At 43.1% G+C, this 11,940-nt stretch overlaps 1 protein-coding gene across 1 annotated transcript; it reads right to left on the bottom strand.

The window, feature by feature from the left end:
* Nucleotides 1-370: 370 nt before the first annotated feature.
* On the bottom strand, nt 371-6,177 carry LOC115085965 (ninein-like). Its single transcript, XM_029592542.1, is given in 4 exon segments — nt 371-2,332; nt 2,335-2,523; nt 2,526-3,741; nt 3,743-6,177. Coding segments are annotated over 4 exon segments (1,875 nt in total). The 5' UTR covers nt 3,914-6,177; the 3' UTR covers nt 371-2,033.
* Between the last annotated feature and the right edge of the window lie 5,763 nt (nt 6,178-11,940).

Below are 11,940 nucleotides of genomic sequence, written 5' to 3'. Positions count from 1 at the left end.
AATGCCACTGGTACGTGCAAGTGGTCTTGTTCATCAAATATTCCGTTTTCTTGGCCACATCTCTTTTTCTACTTAAAACATCCAATTCACATCGTGAAACTTCTTCCTATTCCCTTTCACACTGATCAAGCACACCCCTCCTTTCTGCTGCAATCCAATACTACCTAACTTGTATATTTTATTTTACGGATGCTGGCATGTTAACCGCCTGGAATTCATGATTGTGGTGCATCACCCTCCCGGACACCAGCTTAGTTTTTGCTTGAGCCTTAGGCTGCCAAGTCTGTCCTTCTTCTCCCTGGATCAACATAAAACAGCCACCAAAATATTAGATCAGTTTGTATTTACTCAAACTTTACAAAGCGTTACATAACATTTGTCCCACAAGATTGTTGATCTGGGGTATTAACCTATTCTCTCCATTTATAAGTTTCAGCATTTCAAAATGAGCTTATAACAATGGCTGAATATGATAAAACAACATGAAAATTCATAAATTGTACACTTAAATCAATCACGAGTCTTGGATTTGTCTCTCATAAAATGTGACTCATTACTGATCATTCAGATTTCCTTCTACACAATTCGATGACCATAATTAACTTAACATCCGCTTCCCAGCATTTCAAGAGGGAAAGAGTAAACTAGGCAATATATTAGTTAAAATTATATCTGGTCCACTTGAAAGAAAAAAATGTCTGCTTCCCCTTCTTTCTGTATGATTTTCCTTTCAGTTGTCTCTACTTTCATGCACGTCAACTTTGACTCATTCTAAAAATAAATATGTATTTTCTTCTCCAAATTTCACCTCTACTATCCATAGAGCTTGTTTTATAATGGAGTCTAAAGGCCCCAACTTTCAGTTATTTTCCACTTAATTGTCTCTCGCTCGCTTAGGGGCAGGTCAGTGCATTTGTGTTAGCTGTTTGGAGAAGAATCTAATCTTTTGTAATTACTCCCAAGGACTATCTTCATTGGTCATCACAGAATATTTTAAATTATGTAGGTTAAACATCTTTTGTAAACCCCCACTCGCTCTTTCCAACCTCTAAACACAGGGGAGTGGGAGCACTGGAGGCTCCCCTTATCACAATGGCAAGGCAAGGAAACAATGCTATTACTTTTAGATGACCAATATGTGTTAGTGATCACTTGGCGGAGCAGAGTTACATAAATATCTCCATCTCTCAGCTGTGTGATATAGCAGAATTGTAATAGGGGCAGATGAAGATCAATAGGGCCCGTCCGGTCTGCCTGGCAGCCATTTTTTTCCAATTCGGTAGAAGAATCCCACAACCACTCCTTTTCCCTGTTCCTCTGTACGCTGCTCTGCTTTCTGCTTCTCTGTTGTGCTCTATGGGATCCTCATATAAATTTCTCCATAACTCTTCTGTTTCAGCTTTAGGTGGTTCAGCTGCTCTTCTCCAATTCCCTGCATTCTCATTCCTTGATCATTTTTACTATTTTTCCTCCATGTAGATCTCTTTCTAGCTGCAGGCTGTCTCTCCACAGCTCATTATCTTCTTTCCCCTCCTCTGACACTCGCCACGTCCCTCCCTCTCCTCACCCTTTCATGCCTCTTCCCTTCACCATGATTTCCTTTCTTTAGATTTACCTCCCCTGTCATCCCCACTTCTCTGGGTCCTACACAGCTCCTTTCCCAGTCCTCTTCACTTTAGGTTTTTTTTCTAAATGTTTTCTTTTTATCTGAGCAGCTTTTGTGCTTCTGCTATTTTCAATTACTTGAAAATATAAATGAAGTCTTCTGTTCGTGCAGTGTGCTTTAGATTGATTTTTTGGATCTATCTTATTCACAGACTTGGTGTAATGTCTCCAAATGGATTCGTTTTGTGCATACCATGATAGAAATGAATCCCACTAGTAACCCCAGGGGATGTTAGATATATTGTAATTTCAGTCTCTCAAATTTTCTGCTTACATTGTGCCAAAGAGCGCTTCCTTCGGGAGGTCATAAGATGCGATATGTACAGGAAACATATCAAGGAGGGGCATGGAAGTTCTTTTAAATCAGGCTAGTGGCATCCAACACAATTAAAGACTATTTCTGTATCGTTCAGACACATTTTCTTGGACTCTAACTGCATTTTTCGATACTTAAGGATCTTCTTTCTCTCCATATATTTTACAGAATAATCATTTGGTTCTGACAATTCTATATAGCACACAAACCAATTTGGGGTGTCAAGGCCTATTTGGCTATCTGTCCAGTAAAATAGATTTAGGTACTCTCTGCGTTGCTGTTCGTGTTCCTTTTTCATCTGCGCTAATCTCTCTTCCTGCAGGAAAAACTCTGCACTGCTGGGATCCAGATGCCAAACTTTTCTTTCAGCACATTATCAAGGTTTCTTTGCAGAGAATTTGCTAGAGTCTCATAGTCTGCCATCTTTTCTGTATTCTCCAACAGCTCACTCTCTAAATGACTGTTTTCCTTTAAAGAAAGTGCAAGACGCTCTCTAATGTAGTTCTCTATCTTCATCTTCTCGATCTCCTGCTCCAGCTCTAGCGCTGCTTGCTAGCCTGTTGTAAGATCTGCTCCCTCTCTTTTCCAAGTTCCGTCTTCAGTGCTGTGGTGCGTTCCCTGTACTCTTCGTCCAGCTTCCTGAGGTTGTATTCATTCTCCTGTTCTATCGCAGCATGGTGATCATCTATTTCAGAGGCCATCGGGGTTTTCAGCTTTTCATTTTTTTTTCCCAAATCGGACCGGAGTTTCTCTTTTTCTCTGGCAGCTTGATCGGCCTGCTCAAGTAAATGCTTGATTTCAGTCTTGAAGCTCGCCTGCGCTGCCTGAAGAATTCCACTTTTGGTGACCGGCAGCTCATTTTCCAGAGCCATTGTAAGCTCTGTCAAGTTGATCTTTCCATCCAGATCAAAATCCAGGGCCTTTAAGATTGCCTGGCTGTTCTCAATTCCTTCTTCACGCCACCCATGCAGGATCTTCTCCACAGAGCTATAACCTGTGCCATCATCCAGGAAGGAGAAAAAGCAGAAGCCAACTGTGCCCATCATCGTTGGTGGGGTAGCGGTGCGTCTCCCGCTCTCAAAGGACTGCATAGAGAGATGCGTCTTCAGCTGCCTGTAGGGCGTGGAAGTGGATGGAGTAAGGGGTTTACTATTTTTAAACACTTCATAGAAATATTCTTGTAGGCTCATGGTATCATCTTCACCAGCATTCTGGAGCGCATCTTCCAGCACCTCTCCTTTAAGGTTCTGGAAGCAGTACTGCTCACAAATGGTGATTGACTTTTTCCTGTTCAGGTGACCATTTCTCGTGATCCCCAGATCCTCGCAAATTAATTGAAGCTTCTCTTCTATCCAGTCTTGGGATGGTGAAAACAGATTTTGTGAAGCGCTTAAGTCATCCGGGTTCCAAAATCTCAGCTGACCTTCTGCTTCATATTCTTCACTGTCCTGAGTCTTCCAGAGCTCATCACAGTTCCCGGAAGGAATGTGTGAAGATCTGGCATCGTCATCTTCTGATTCAATGACTGTCACTTCAGCAAAATCTTCCACGGAGTCCTGGAGCTCAGGTAAAGATCTCCGGCCATAGCGTTTCCCATCTTTGATGTACTTAGGCCGGGCTTCTGGTGAGCAATCTTGCTCTTGGAAGCTCTCATCATTGGATAGCGTGCTGGATAAAATAAGTATCAGTGCTTCCTTAAATTGGTCAAAATGTACCCGGCCTGAGAGGTTGCCTTGCAGAAGCATTTGCTGCAGTGTGGGGGGCCACTTCTTCCAACTGAAGCATGAGACAGAGATCAGTCAGCTCTTCCTGTCCCAGTGATCCAGTGCCTGTCAAGTCAAAGCTGTGAAACAGCTCCTTGAGACAGGCCTCACACTGGTCCTGCTCTGCTTCATCCATCCCATAGCCCCATTGCCTTGCCCGCAGTCCCATGTCCTGCCACTCACATGCTCAGCCGCCGCCAGCACTGATGCCCCTGCGCCACTCTCGTGCACTGCATGGCAGGGAAACAAGGAAGGGGGCTCCTTTGGCTATGACTGATGTTATACTTATGTACCATTAAGGGCATATCATCATTAATCCCCCTTTTATTTGTTTTTTTTTAATGTATGTAAATAAAACTTCTCTTTATAGTTTAAAGCGGCTTATGTCTATTGACTCTTCATTTGCATGCTGATTACTCTCTGGATGTTCACAATCACATAGCAGGACAACATAAGTGCACTTATATTTTGTTATTTGAAGAGTTGCCTTTTCTTTTTCCTTTCAAGTTAACAATGTCCTGTTCTGTGCCCGATGCCTGACACTGCCACCGTTTTGATAAGTCAGCTGCTTCAGGGGCTAGAGAGAGCTTAATGTAAAATCAACAAACATATGGTAAATCGCATTCCCAGAGCACAGAAAGATGTGTAACTTTAAAACTTACTGAAACTCAGTGACCTTCATTCATATGGCCACCATCTTTTGTGGGTCATCGGCATCTATTTACTTACATCAACTTAAAATGAATATCGGACCAATCACAGTCACACTTTGTTGACGTCACGATACATCCCCCATTCTTATAAAGAAATTATCAGTGTAATGGAGAATTTACGCGATTGTCACCAACTTAATAGAAAAGAGACCAGTTTATTTCTCTATTAAGAGCCCAGGGAATTATAGTGTCCCACTCATAAATAAATTGATGTCCCAACTGAAGTAATCGCAAATCGAAATCCCCTCCTCTTGCCTGAAGCCGCAACTGGATTAAACTTGCTGCTCTCACTTCCTCAGCTGTCTGTGATGGCTCTATCCAGTGTGCCACTACCAGCGTTTCAATCATCTGACAGTGGATGCAGCTAAGATGTTCCTGTATTCACATCCTGAATATCCATGTTGTCTTACCGCTGTAGATTAGACCACAGGGACATTACAAGGCATCAATCACACCTGCCGAGGTGCAGGACAGATGTTGACAAATAATGGTTTGTGATAGGGTAATCTCAGTTCTTGACCTTGAAAAATGTCTTATCGTAAATGTTGCAGTGACCACACCCATAGTGACCCGGTGGCTGGTTGTCCTGTGTGATTCGATGTTGTGAAGTATGAGCTGAATGTATTACCATGTCTTAGAGGTTTGTTATCCTTGTCGCTGCAAAGGTCGGTAACCTCTGACAGATTGGGTGCCTACTCAAAACTTGCCAATATTTTCTAATGCTAATTTTGAGCACTTGTGTGTATGGAGTGAAAGTTAATACACAAACCAGCTTCTGTTCAGTATTCTTCAGCAATTGCTGGTTTGCCCATCTTGCTCTTTTATAGGCTTTCTTGATAATGTTACCTGGCTACCCTCTCTGGAGAAAACATTGTTTCATAACTCCTGCTTGTTGTTTAAATTCCTTATCTGTGGAACAAAGTCATCAGGGTCTCAGAAATTGTCCTACAGGGAGCTTGTCCCGAAGATGTCTCAGGTAGGAGCTTGCTTAGTGTAGTAATGTATTGTGATCTTTTTTCGATGAATTGAAAATTCAAATCCTTCTCTTGTGAGAGATAGTGAAATGTCCAAGAAGGCAATCTTTTCTTTACTATAAACAGATGTGAACTGCAAATTAGTGTCATAAGAATTCAATCAAACAAGGAACCTGTTTAGTTCTTCTGCTTCTTCCAGCCATAGCATTAGGATGTCGTCGATTAACCTCTTCCCTAAACAAATATTTGCCTTCTAAGGACACTGGGGCAGCCATTTATTTTCAAAATCTCCTATGTATTGGTTTGCCAGATCTGGGGCCATTGATGCCCCCATTGCTGAGCCTTTGGTTTGCTTCTAGTAGACTCCATCAAAACTAAAATGGTATTGCTGTAGAGTTATCGATGCTAGTTGTACTAGAAAACCATTGGGGACCCGGTGTTGCATTTCTCTTAGTTGCAATGTTTCTAGGGTTTCTAAGCTGAGATTGGGAAGCTCCACATTCACTTGTAGCAATGACCCTGGAGCTGCTGAGATCTTAGGGCTCAGGATATGAAGGTGGTGGAGTGTCTTCTGTGAACTCTGCAGGCATGGGACTGGTTCTGGCCTGGAATCTGGAAGTACTGCAGGAGACAGGAACAGGTCCAGAAAAAAAAGAAACGTGCTTGGTTGAGGGGCAGCAGAACAGGGAAGTGATCCAAGCCTGGGGAGGAGGGAAATCCACAAATTGAGAGCTCAGCTGAGCATGCCAATGCAAGGAAGCCTTACAAGCTGAAAAAGGGTGAGGGGTGGGAAGCAGTGAAGAGATGGGTGAACCAAGCTCCTAAGGAGGAGGGGAGCTGGCTAGTGAGGGGTGAGAAGGAATCTGCTGTGGAGTGGAAGAACAGAAGGGGACCTGGGAGGGGAATAGAGGAGGATGGGTCAAGGGGAAATAAGGAACAGAGGAGGCAGAGGGGTATTAACTCCCCTTCCCACCTCAATATATAAGCATCAAAGTTGGCCCAGGCAGGAGGAGTGGAAGAATTTAAAAAGTACAGAGGGAGTAAGGCGGAAAGGACAAAAGAGAATAAGACAATGTGAGAGAAAATGGGGGTTTGGGAGAGAGTGGAGAAGGCAGGCAAGGGTTGGAAGGAAAGACTTTGGTATGGATGAGCTGCAGCGAGGGTAGGAGCGGGTGGAGGAGCAGGTGGGAAGGAGATTGGTGGAGTAAAGCAAGGATTGGAGAGAAGAATGACTGGAGGGAATCTGAGTGCTTTCTTAGCTTATGTTTTGGCCACATGAGTCTTCCCCTATGTCCACATTACCTGCTCCTCTCTGGACCTGGTTGGTCAGTCACACAACTCACTGTGTTTTGGTTTTTTCTTATTTTTGGTTGGAGTGTTGGGTTCAGCACTCTTAATCATTTTCACAAGTTGGCTTCTACGGGTGCATTTCTGGAAGACGGTGCTGACCTTTTCCCTTTGGCTTGGGAAGGTTGCTAGGACTTTGGGGCCAAAGAATGTTTATGATTATTATAGCTATTATAGTGTTTTTTCTTATTTTATGTGTATCTGTTCAATGCATTGTTATGTTATGCAAAAAAAAAAAAGCATTCCTAAAATACTGGTCTCTACAACACTTGCAGTGCCACAGAACGAATCTCCAGATGAAGAGTTCAGCAGACTATGCACTATGAGTGAAAGTATAACTAATATTTAAGACAAGCATTGCCCCTGGGCCAAAAGGAGGGACTGTGATAATAACATTTATTAGTGCTATCTGTTTAGTGGAAATTCGCCAGAAAAGGTCCAGGGGGCACTGCTTGCTTGTAAATTAAGGGCACTGCTGTTCTTGAAACTGTCTCTGAAGCTGTCTCACACTTAGATAACAGAAAAACATGTATCGCTTTGTAGTTCTAGGCAAGACAATGAAGAGTTATAAAATTAAGGTTAGTTAGCTTCCCAGGGCTCTGTGGAATGTTAGAAGTAAGCAAATGTTTAAGCAAATGTTTTCCTGTAACCTTGTGACCCTAAATCAAAGGAGTGTTGTTTTAATTATGGGGGAAAACGGTATTTAAGAATGACCAATTCAATCACAAATTAAGTCAGGCTCTTAGGCTTACGAGCTGACTTCCTTATGCGCATAATAAAGGCTATTATTCATAAGAAATACACTGTCTCTATTTTCCTGTTGTCCTTTGCTAAACATTTTTCACTGCAGAGGACATAAATTGATATTAGAGATGAGGTGCAGACCAAGTGGCTTCCTACTTTTATAGAACTACAGAGACTACTTAGATGAACTCTGGTTTTCATCTGGTGACTCGGAGTCAGGCTGCTGGGCCAGATGGACCCAGCTTGGCCGTTCTCATGTTCTTAGTTGGTGTGATGTTATCTGTGGATCATTAGTTTCTTTAGAATTACAGCTAAATCTATAACCTAAGGAGTTAATCAAAGTACTCCGTGGATTCAGTGCTAGACAAAGCAGGAGTGATGGTAGGGAATCTCCTGGAAAAATTCCTTGTTGGATCCTATTACCCATCTTCATATATGAGATAATGTAGCCTGCCACATTTAATGGTAAAACTGTACTCGATAAGACCAGGGTCCCAAGACTGTGGGATGCTATGAAAAGCTTTTCTTTTTCTTTTAATTGTTAATCCATGCTATCCTAAAGTTTTTGACCTCTCTTACAGCTGGCCAAGATGGCTTTATTTAGCATCAACTGATCTTTGATTCCGTATGCTCCTCTCTTGTCGACCTTCTGTTCTGTCACCATGATGTTATTAACTTCTATGGGATCGTATATTCTGTCTGCATCTATTGCAGTGAACAGCTTGTAGAATGGAGGGAGGCATGTTATCGGTCAGTAATTTTTAAGGATCTTATTTGAATCTCCTTTTGGAGGGAGAAGTGTTCTTGTTATTAACCACTGCAGTGTTAATTCTGGCTACCTGAGCATTTAGTTTTTACAGTTTGCCAGGTCTTGGTGAAAAGATAGTAAATATTTGAGCTAAAAGCTAAACATTCCATCAGGATGAGATTTTCCCAATTGTGGGCTTTTTTAACCTGGTTTCCAGTTCTGTTACTTCAGTTTATGCCACAGTTTTGACATTTGCCTTTTCCATGTTCCCATGCATGCTAGATAGAGTACAACAGGGAAGCAGAATGGCTATCGCATTGCTTCTCAACCTTTTTTCCATCGTGACACACCTGACGGACAAAACTCATCTTTGTGACACACCATTACAATCCATGGCAGAAATTAAAAAAAAAAAAGGCCCAGTATTACTTTTATTGTTAAGAATGACACAAGGGAAAGATAAGTAGTCTCTCTGAACAGAATTACATCATAAACATCCCATACCAAAACAGCACCAACTTCCAGCACTCAAACAGTAACCACCTTACCTAAGAAAAGGCAACACTGAAAATACTACACTAGGCCTTAAGAACATCAATACTACTCCTGTTAGGAAAACAAAAAAAGCCAGGCTGCTATAGAGAAACCACACGCCAGCAGAATACCTCACCTCAACCACATGTGCAGACTCTCACCTAACAAAGAATAAAGAGACCATAAAGCATAAACAGAAACATGCAGACAAAAACTGGAAACTGCAATAAGCCAGAGTCTCTGTATGCTGTGCAACAAAGGAAAAAGAGAAACATCACCAGTCCTCATAAAACAAATCAAGAAATATAAAATCAACAGCAGTAAAACCATACTAATAAAAAGAACAGATTATTTCCAAACAGCAGATTATTTCAAAACAGCAGCAAAAAGACCCAATAATTAAAAATAAAAATAAGAATAAAAAATGCTCTGCTCTCCATACCTGGGAATATTTGATTTCCAGGTGCTCTGAGATTGTTGTGAATTAGCAGGAGGAGGGGAGGAGGTGTTGCTTACAACTCTCGCCTCTCTCTTTCTCTCAGTCACACACAAGCTCTCTCTCTCTACTACAGACTCTCAATCACAAACATATACACATGCTGTGTCACACTTACACACACAGACTTTCAATCACACACATATAGGCTTTCAGTCACACACATGCTCTCTCTCTCTCTCCCTTATACGCACAGGGCCGGATTTTAAATGCCCTGCGCGCGTAAATCCAGCCGGATTTTACGCGCGCAGGGCACTCACACGCCGGCGCACCTATTTTGCATAGGCCGTCGGCGCGCGCAGAGCCCCGGGACGCGCGTAAGTCCCGGGGCTTCGTAAAAGGAGCGGGGGAGGGGGCGTGACCGGCGGCGTGGCACCGGCCCGGGGGCATGGTCGAGGCCTCCGGACCAGCCCCCGGGTCAGGTGATGGCGCGCCAGCAGCCTGCTGGCACGCGCAGATTTACACCTGCTTTTGGCAGGTGTAAATCTGGCAACAAAGGTAGGGGGGGGGGTTAGATAAGGCCGGGGGGTGGGTGGAAAGAAAGTTCCCTCCGAGGCCGCTCCGATTTCGGAGCGGCCTTGGAGGGAACAGGCAGCGTGCACCGGGCTCGGCGTGCGCAAGTTGCACAAATGTGCACCCCCTTGCGCTCTCCGACCCCGGATTTTATAAGATACGCGCGTATCTTGTAAAATCCAGTGTACTTTTGTCCGCGCCTGGTGCGCGAACAAAAGTACGCGCTCGCGCAAATTTATAAAATCTACCCCACAGGTTCCTAATCATACATACACATGCTCTCACTCACAAACTTACATACATGCTATCACACACATAGGCTCTCAATCACAGTTACACATATGCTCTCTCTCACACACAGGTTCTCAATCATACACTTACATACATGCTGTCTCTCACACACAGGCTCTCAAAGACACCACACAGGCTCACAATCTCACACTTACACATACAGGCTCTCAGTCATATACTTACATGCTGTCTCTCTCACACACACACAGGGCCTCAAACACACAGGCTCGCTCACTCACTCTCTCTTCCCCCACCAAAGAACTGGCAGCAGCAGCAACCTATTCCTCTTCCAGCCCTTGCAGCCTTGAGAGTCCTTTCGGCTGCAAGGACTGATGTTGTTCCTCTTTTCGCTCTGGGCCGCGCTGCTTTTCTCCTTCGGGCCAATGCTGCACATACTTGTAACTTAGCATGGTCTCGTCGTCCTGCACACCACTTCTTCTTCGGGGCTGCAGGGGCAGTAAGAACAGACCATGCTGGAAGCGCCTCTGAGTGCTTCTTCCAGCTCTCCTGCTACGTTCCGCCTGGGCTTACAACATTTCAAACCCAGGCGGAGTAAGAGTTTGCATCTCAGTGGGACAGTGGGGGGCTGAGAAGTGTGGCGACACACCAGTTGAGAACCGCTACTCTATGGGATTCTCATCTAGATTTTTCCAAAACTCTTCTCTTTTAGCTTTGGTTGCTGGCGTTTTAACTGCACTAATGTCTATCTGAAGTCTCTGGTAGAATTGCTTTAGGTTCTGTTTAAATATTTTGATATGAAGAAAACAGAAATGAACGATATTCTCCACAGTTTTTTTTTTTTGCTTCTGCTGCTATTTCCAATTTGTTATTGAAGTAGATGAATTTTTTGAAATGTTCTCATTCTTTGAGCTTTCTCCAATCCTTTGAGGTATTCTGCACACAGTGGTATGATTTCTTCCAAGGAAGACTTATCTTTCTCCTTTACCTCTGACCTTCTGTCTTTGTTTGTAAGACGACACTCTCAGTAATGAAATTTGTGCCCAATATTGTGCACGCTTTCTTTCTGCAATATCAACAGATGGTCTTTTTATGCACAGTTCCCTTGTTGCTCATCTCAGTTTTGTTTTGTTTTTTTACTTTGGATTTCAGGTTTTCTTAGGTAGTTTTTCCCTCTCCTGGACCCCGGCACACATATCCATTTCCACACAGGCCAGAAGCTGAATCACTATCTCCTCCATCTCCTGCCTTTCCTCTTCACTCGGCTTCCTGGCCTGTCTTACACTGCTCTTATCCTCATGTTGCATCATTTTCACTCACTGCTATCTCGCCCTTTACCTCCTCCAATTGCTCTGGCTGATCTAACATTTCTCTCATAGTTCTAACTGTTCTGATGCCTTTCTTTTGGAACGCTGATTTTTCCTGTTCCTTTCTCCTGGTGCTCCTTGGCTGTTCTAGTTCTTCTCTCCAAATCTTCTCTTTTGGTCTCTATTTTTCCTTCTGTATCAGCCCTTAGTTGTTTTTAAATGTTTGTATACCTCTTTTTTCTAATTTTTGTTATTAACCACCTTAAATTTCAATCAATTGCTTTTTATAGCTTTTCCTTGCCTAGATCCTTGCCAATTTGTCACAATTAAGAATATGAAGGAGAAATCATTTGACGTCATTAGTAATATGGTTAATAAGTCTTTAGCAGTAGGCTTTGTGCCATGTGCTTGGAAGTTTTCCTGAACTGGTGCTCATGCTCCCTCTCTCACTATAGAAACATAGAAATGACGGCAGAAGAAGACCAAATGGCCCATCAAGTCTGCCCAGCAAGCTACGCACTTTATCCATTTTTTTTCCCCTTTTTCTCTCTCCCACCTGTTACTATTGGCT

Source organism: Rhinatrema bivittatum, chromosome 2, assembly GCF_901001135.1.
Source record: "Rhinatrema bivittatum chromosome 2, aRhiBiv1.1, whole genome shotgun sequence".
Lineage (NCBI taxonomy): Eukaryota > Metazoa > Chordata > Amphibia > Gymnophiona > Rhinatrematidae > Rhinatrema > Rhinatrema bivittatum.
The sequence above is the reverse complement of the archived record's forward strand: the minus strand, read 5'-3'. Positions and strand labels throughout refer to the sequence as shown.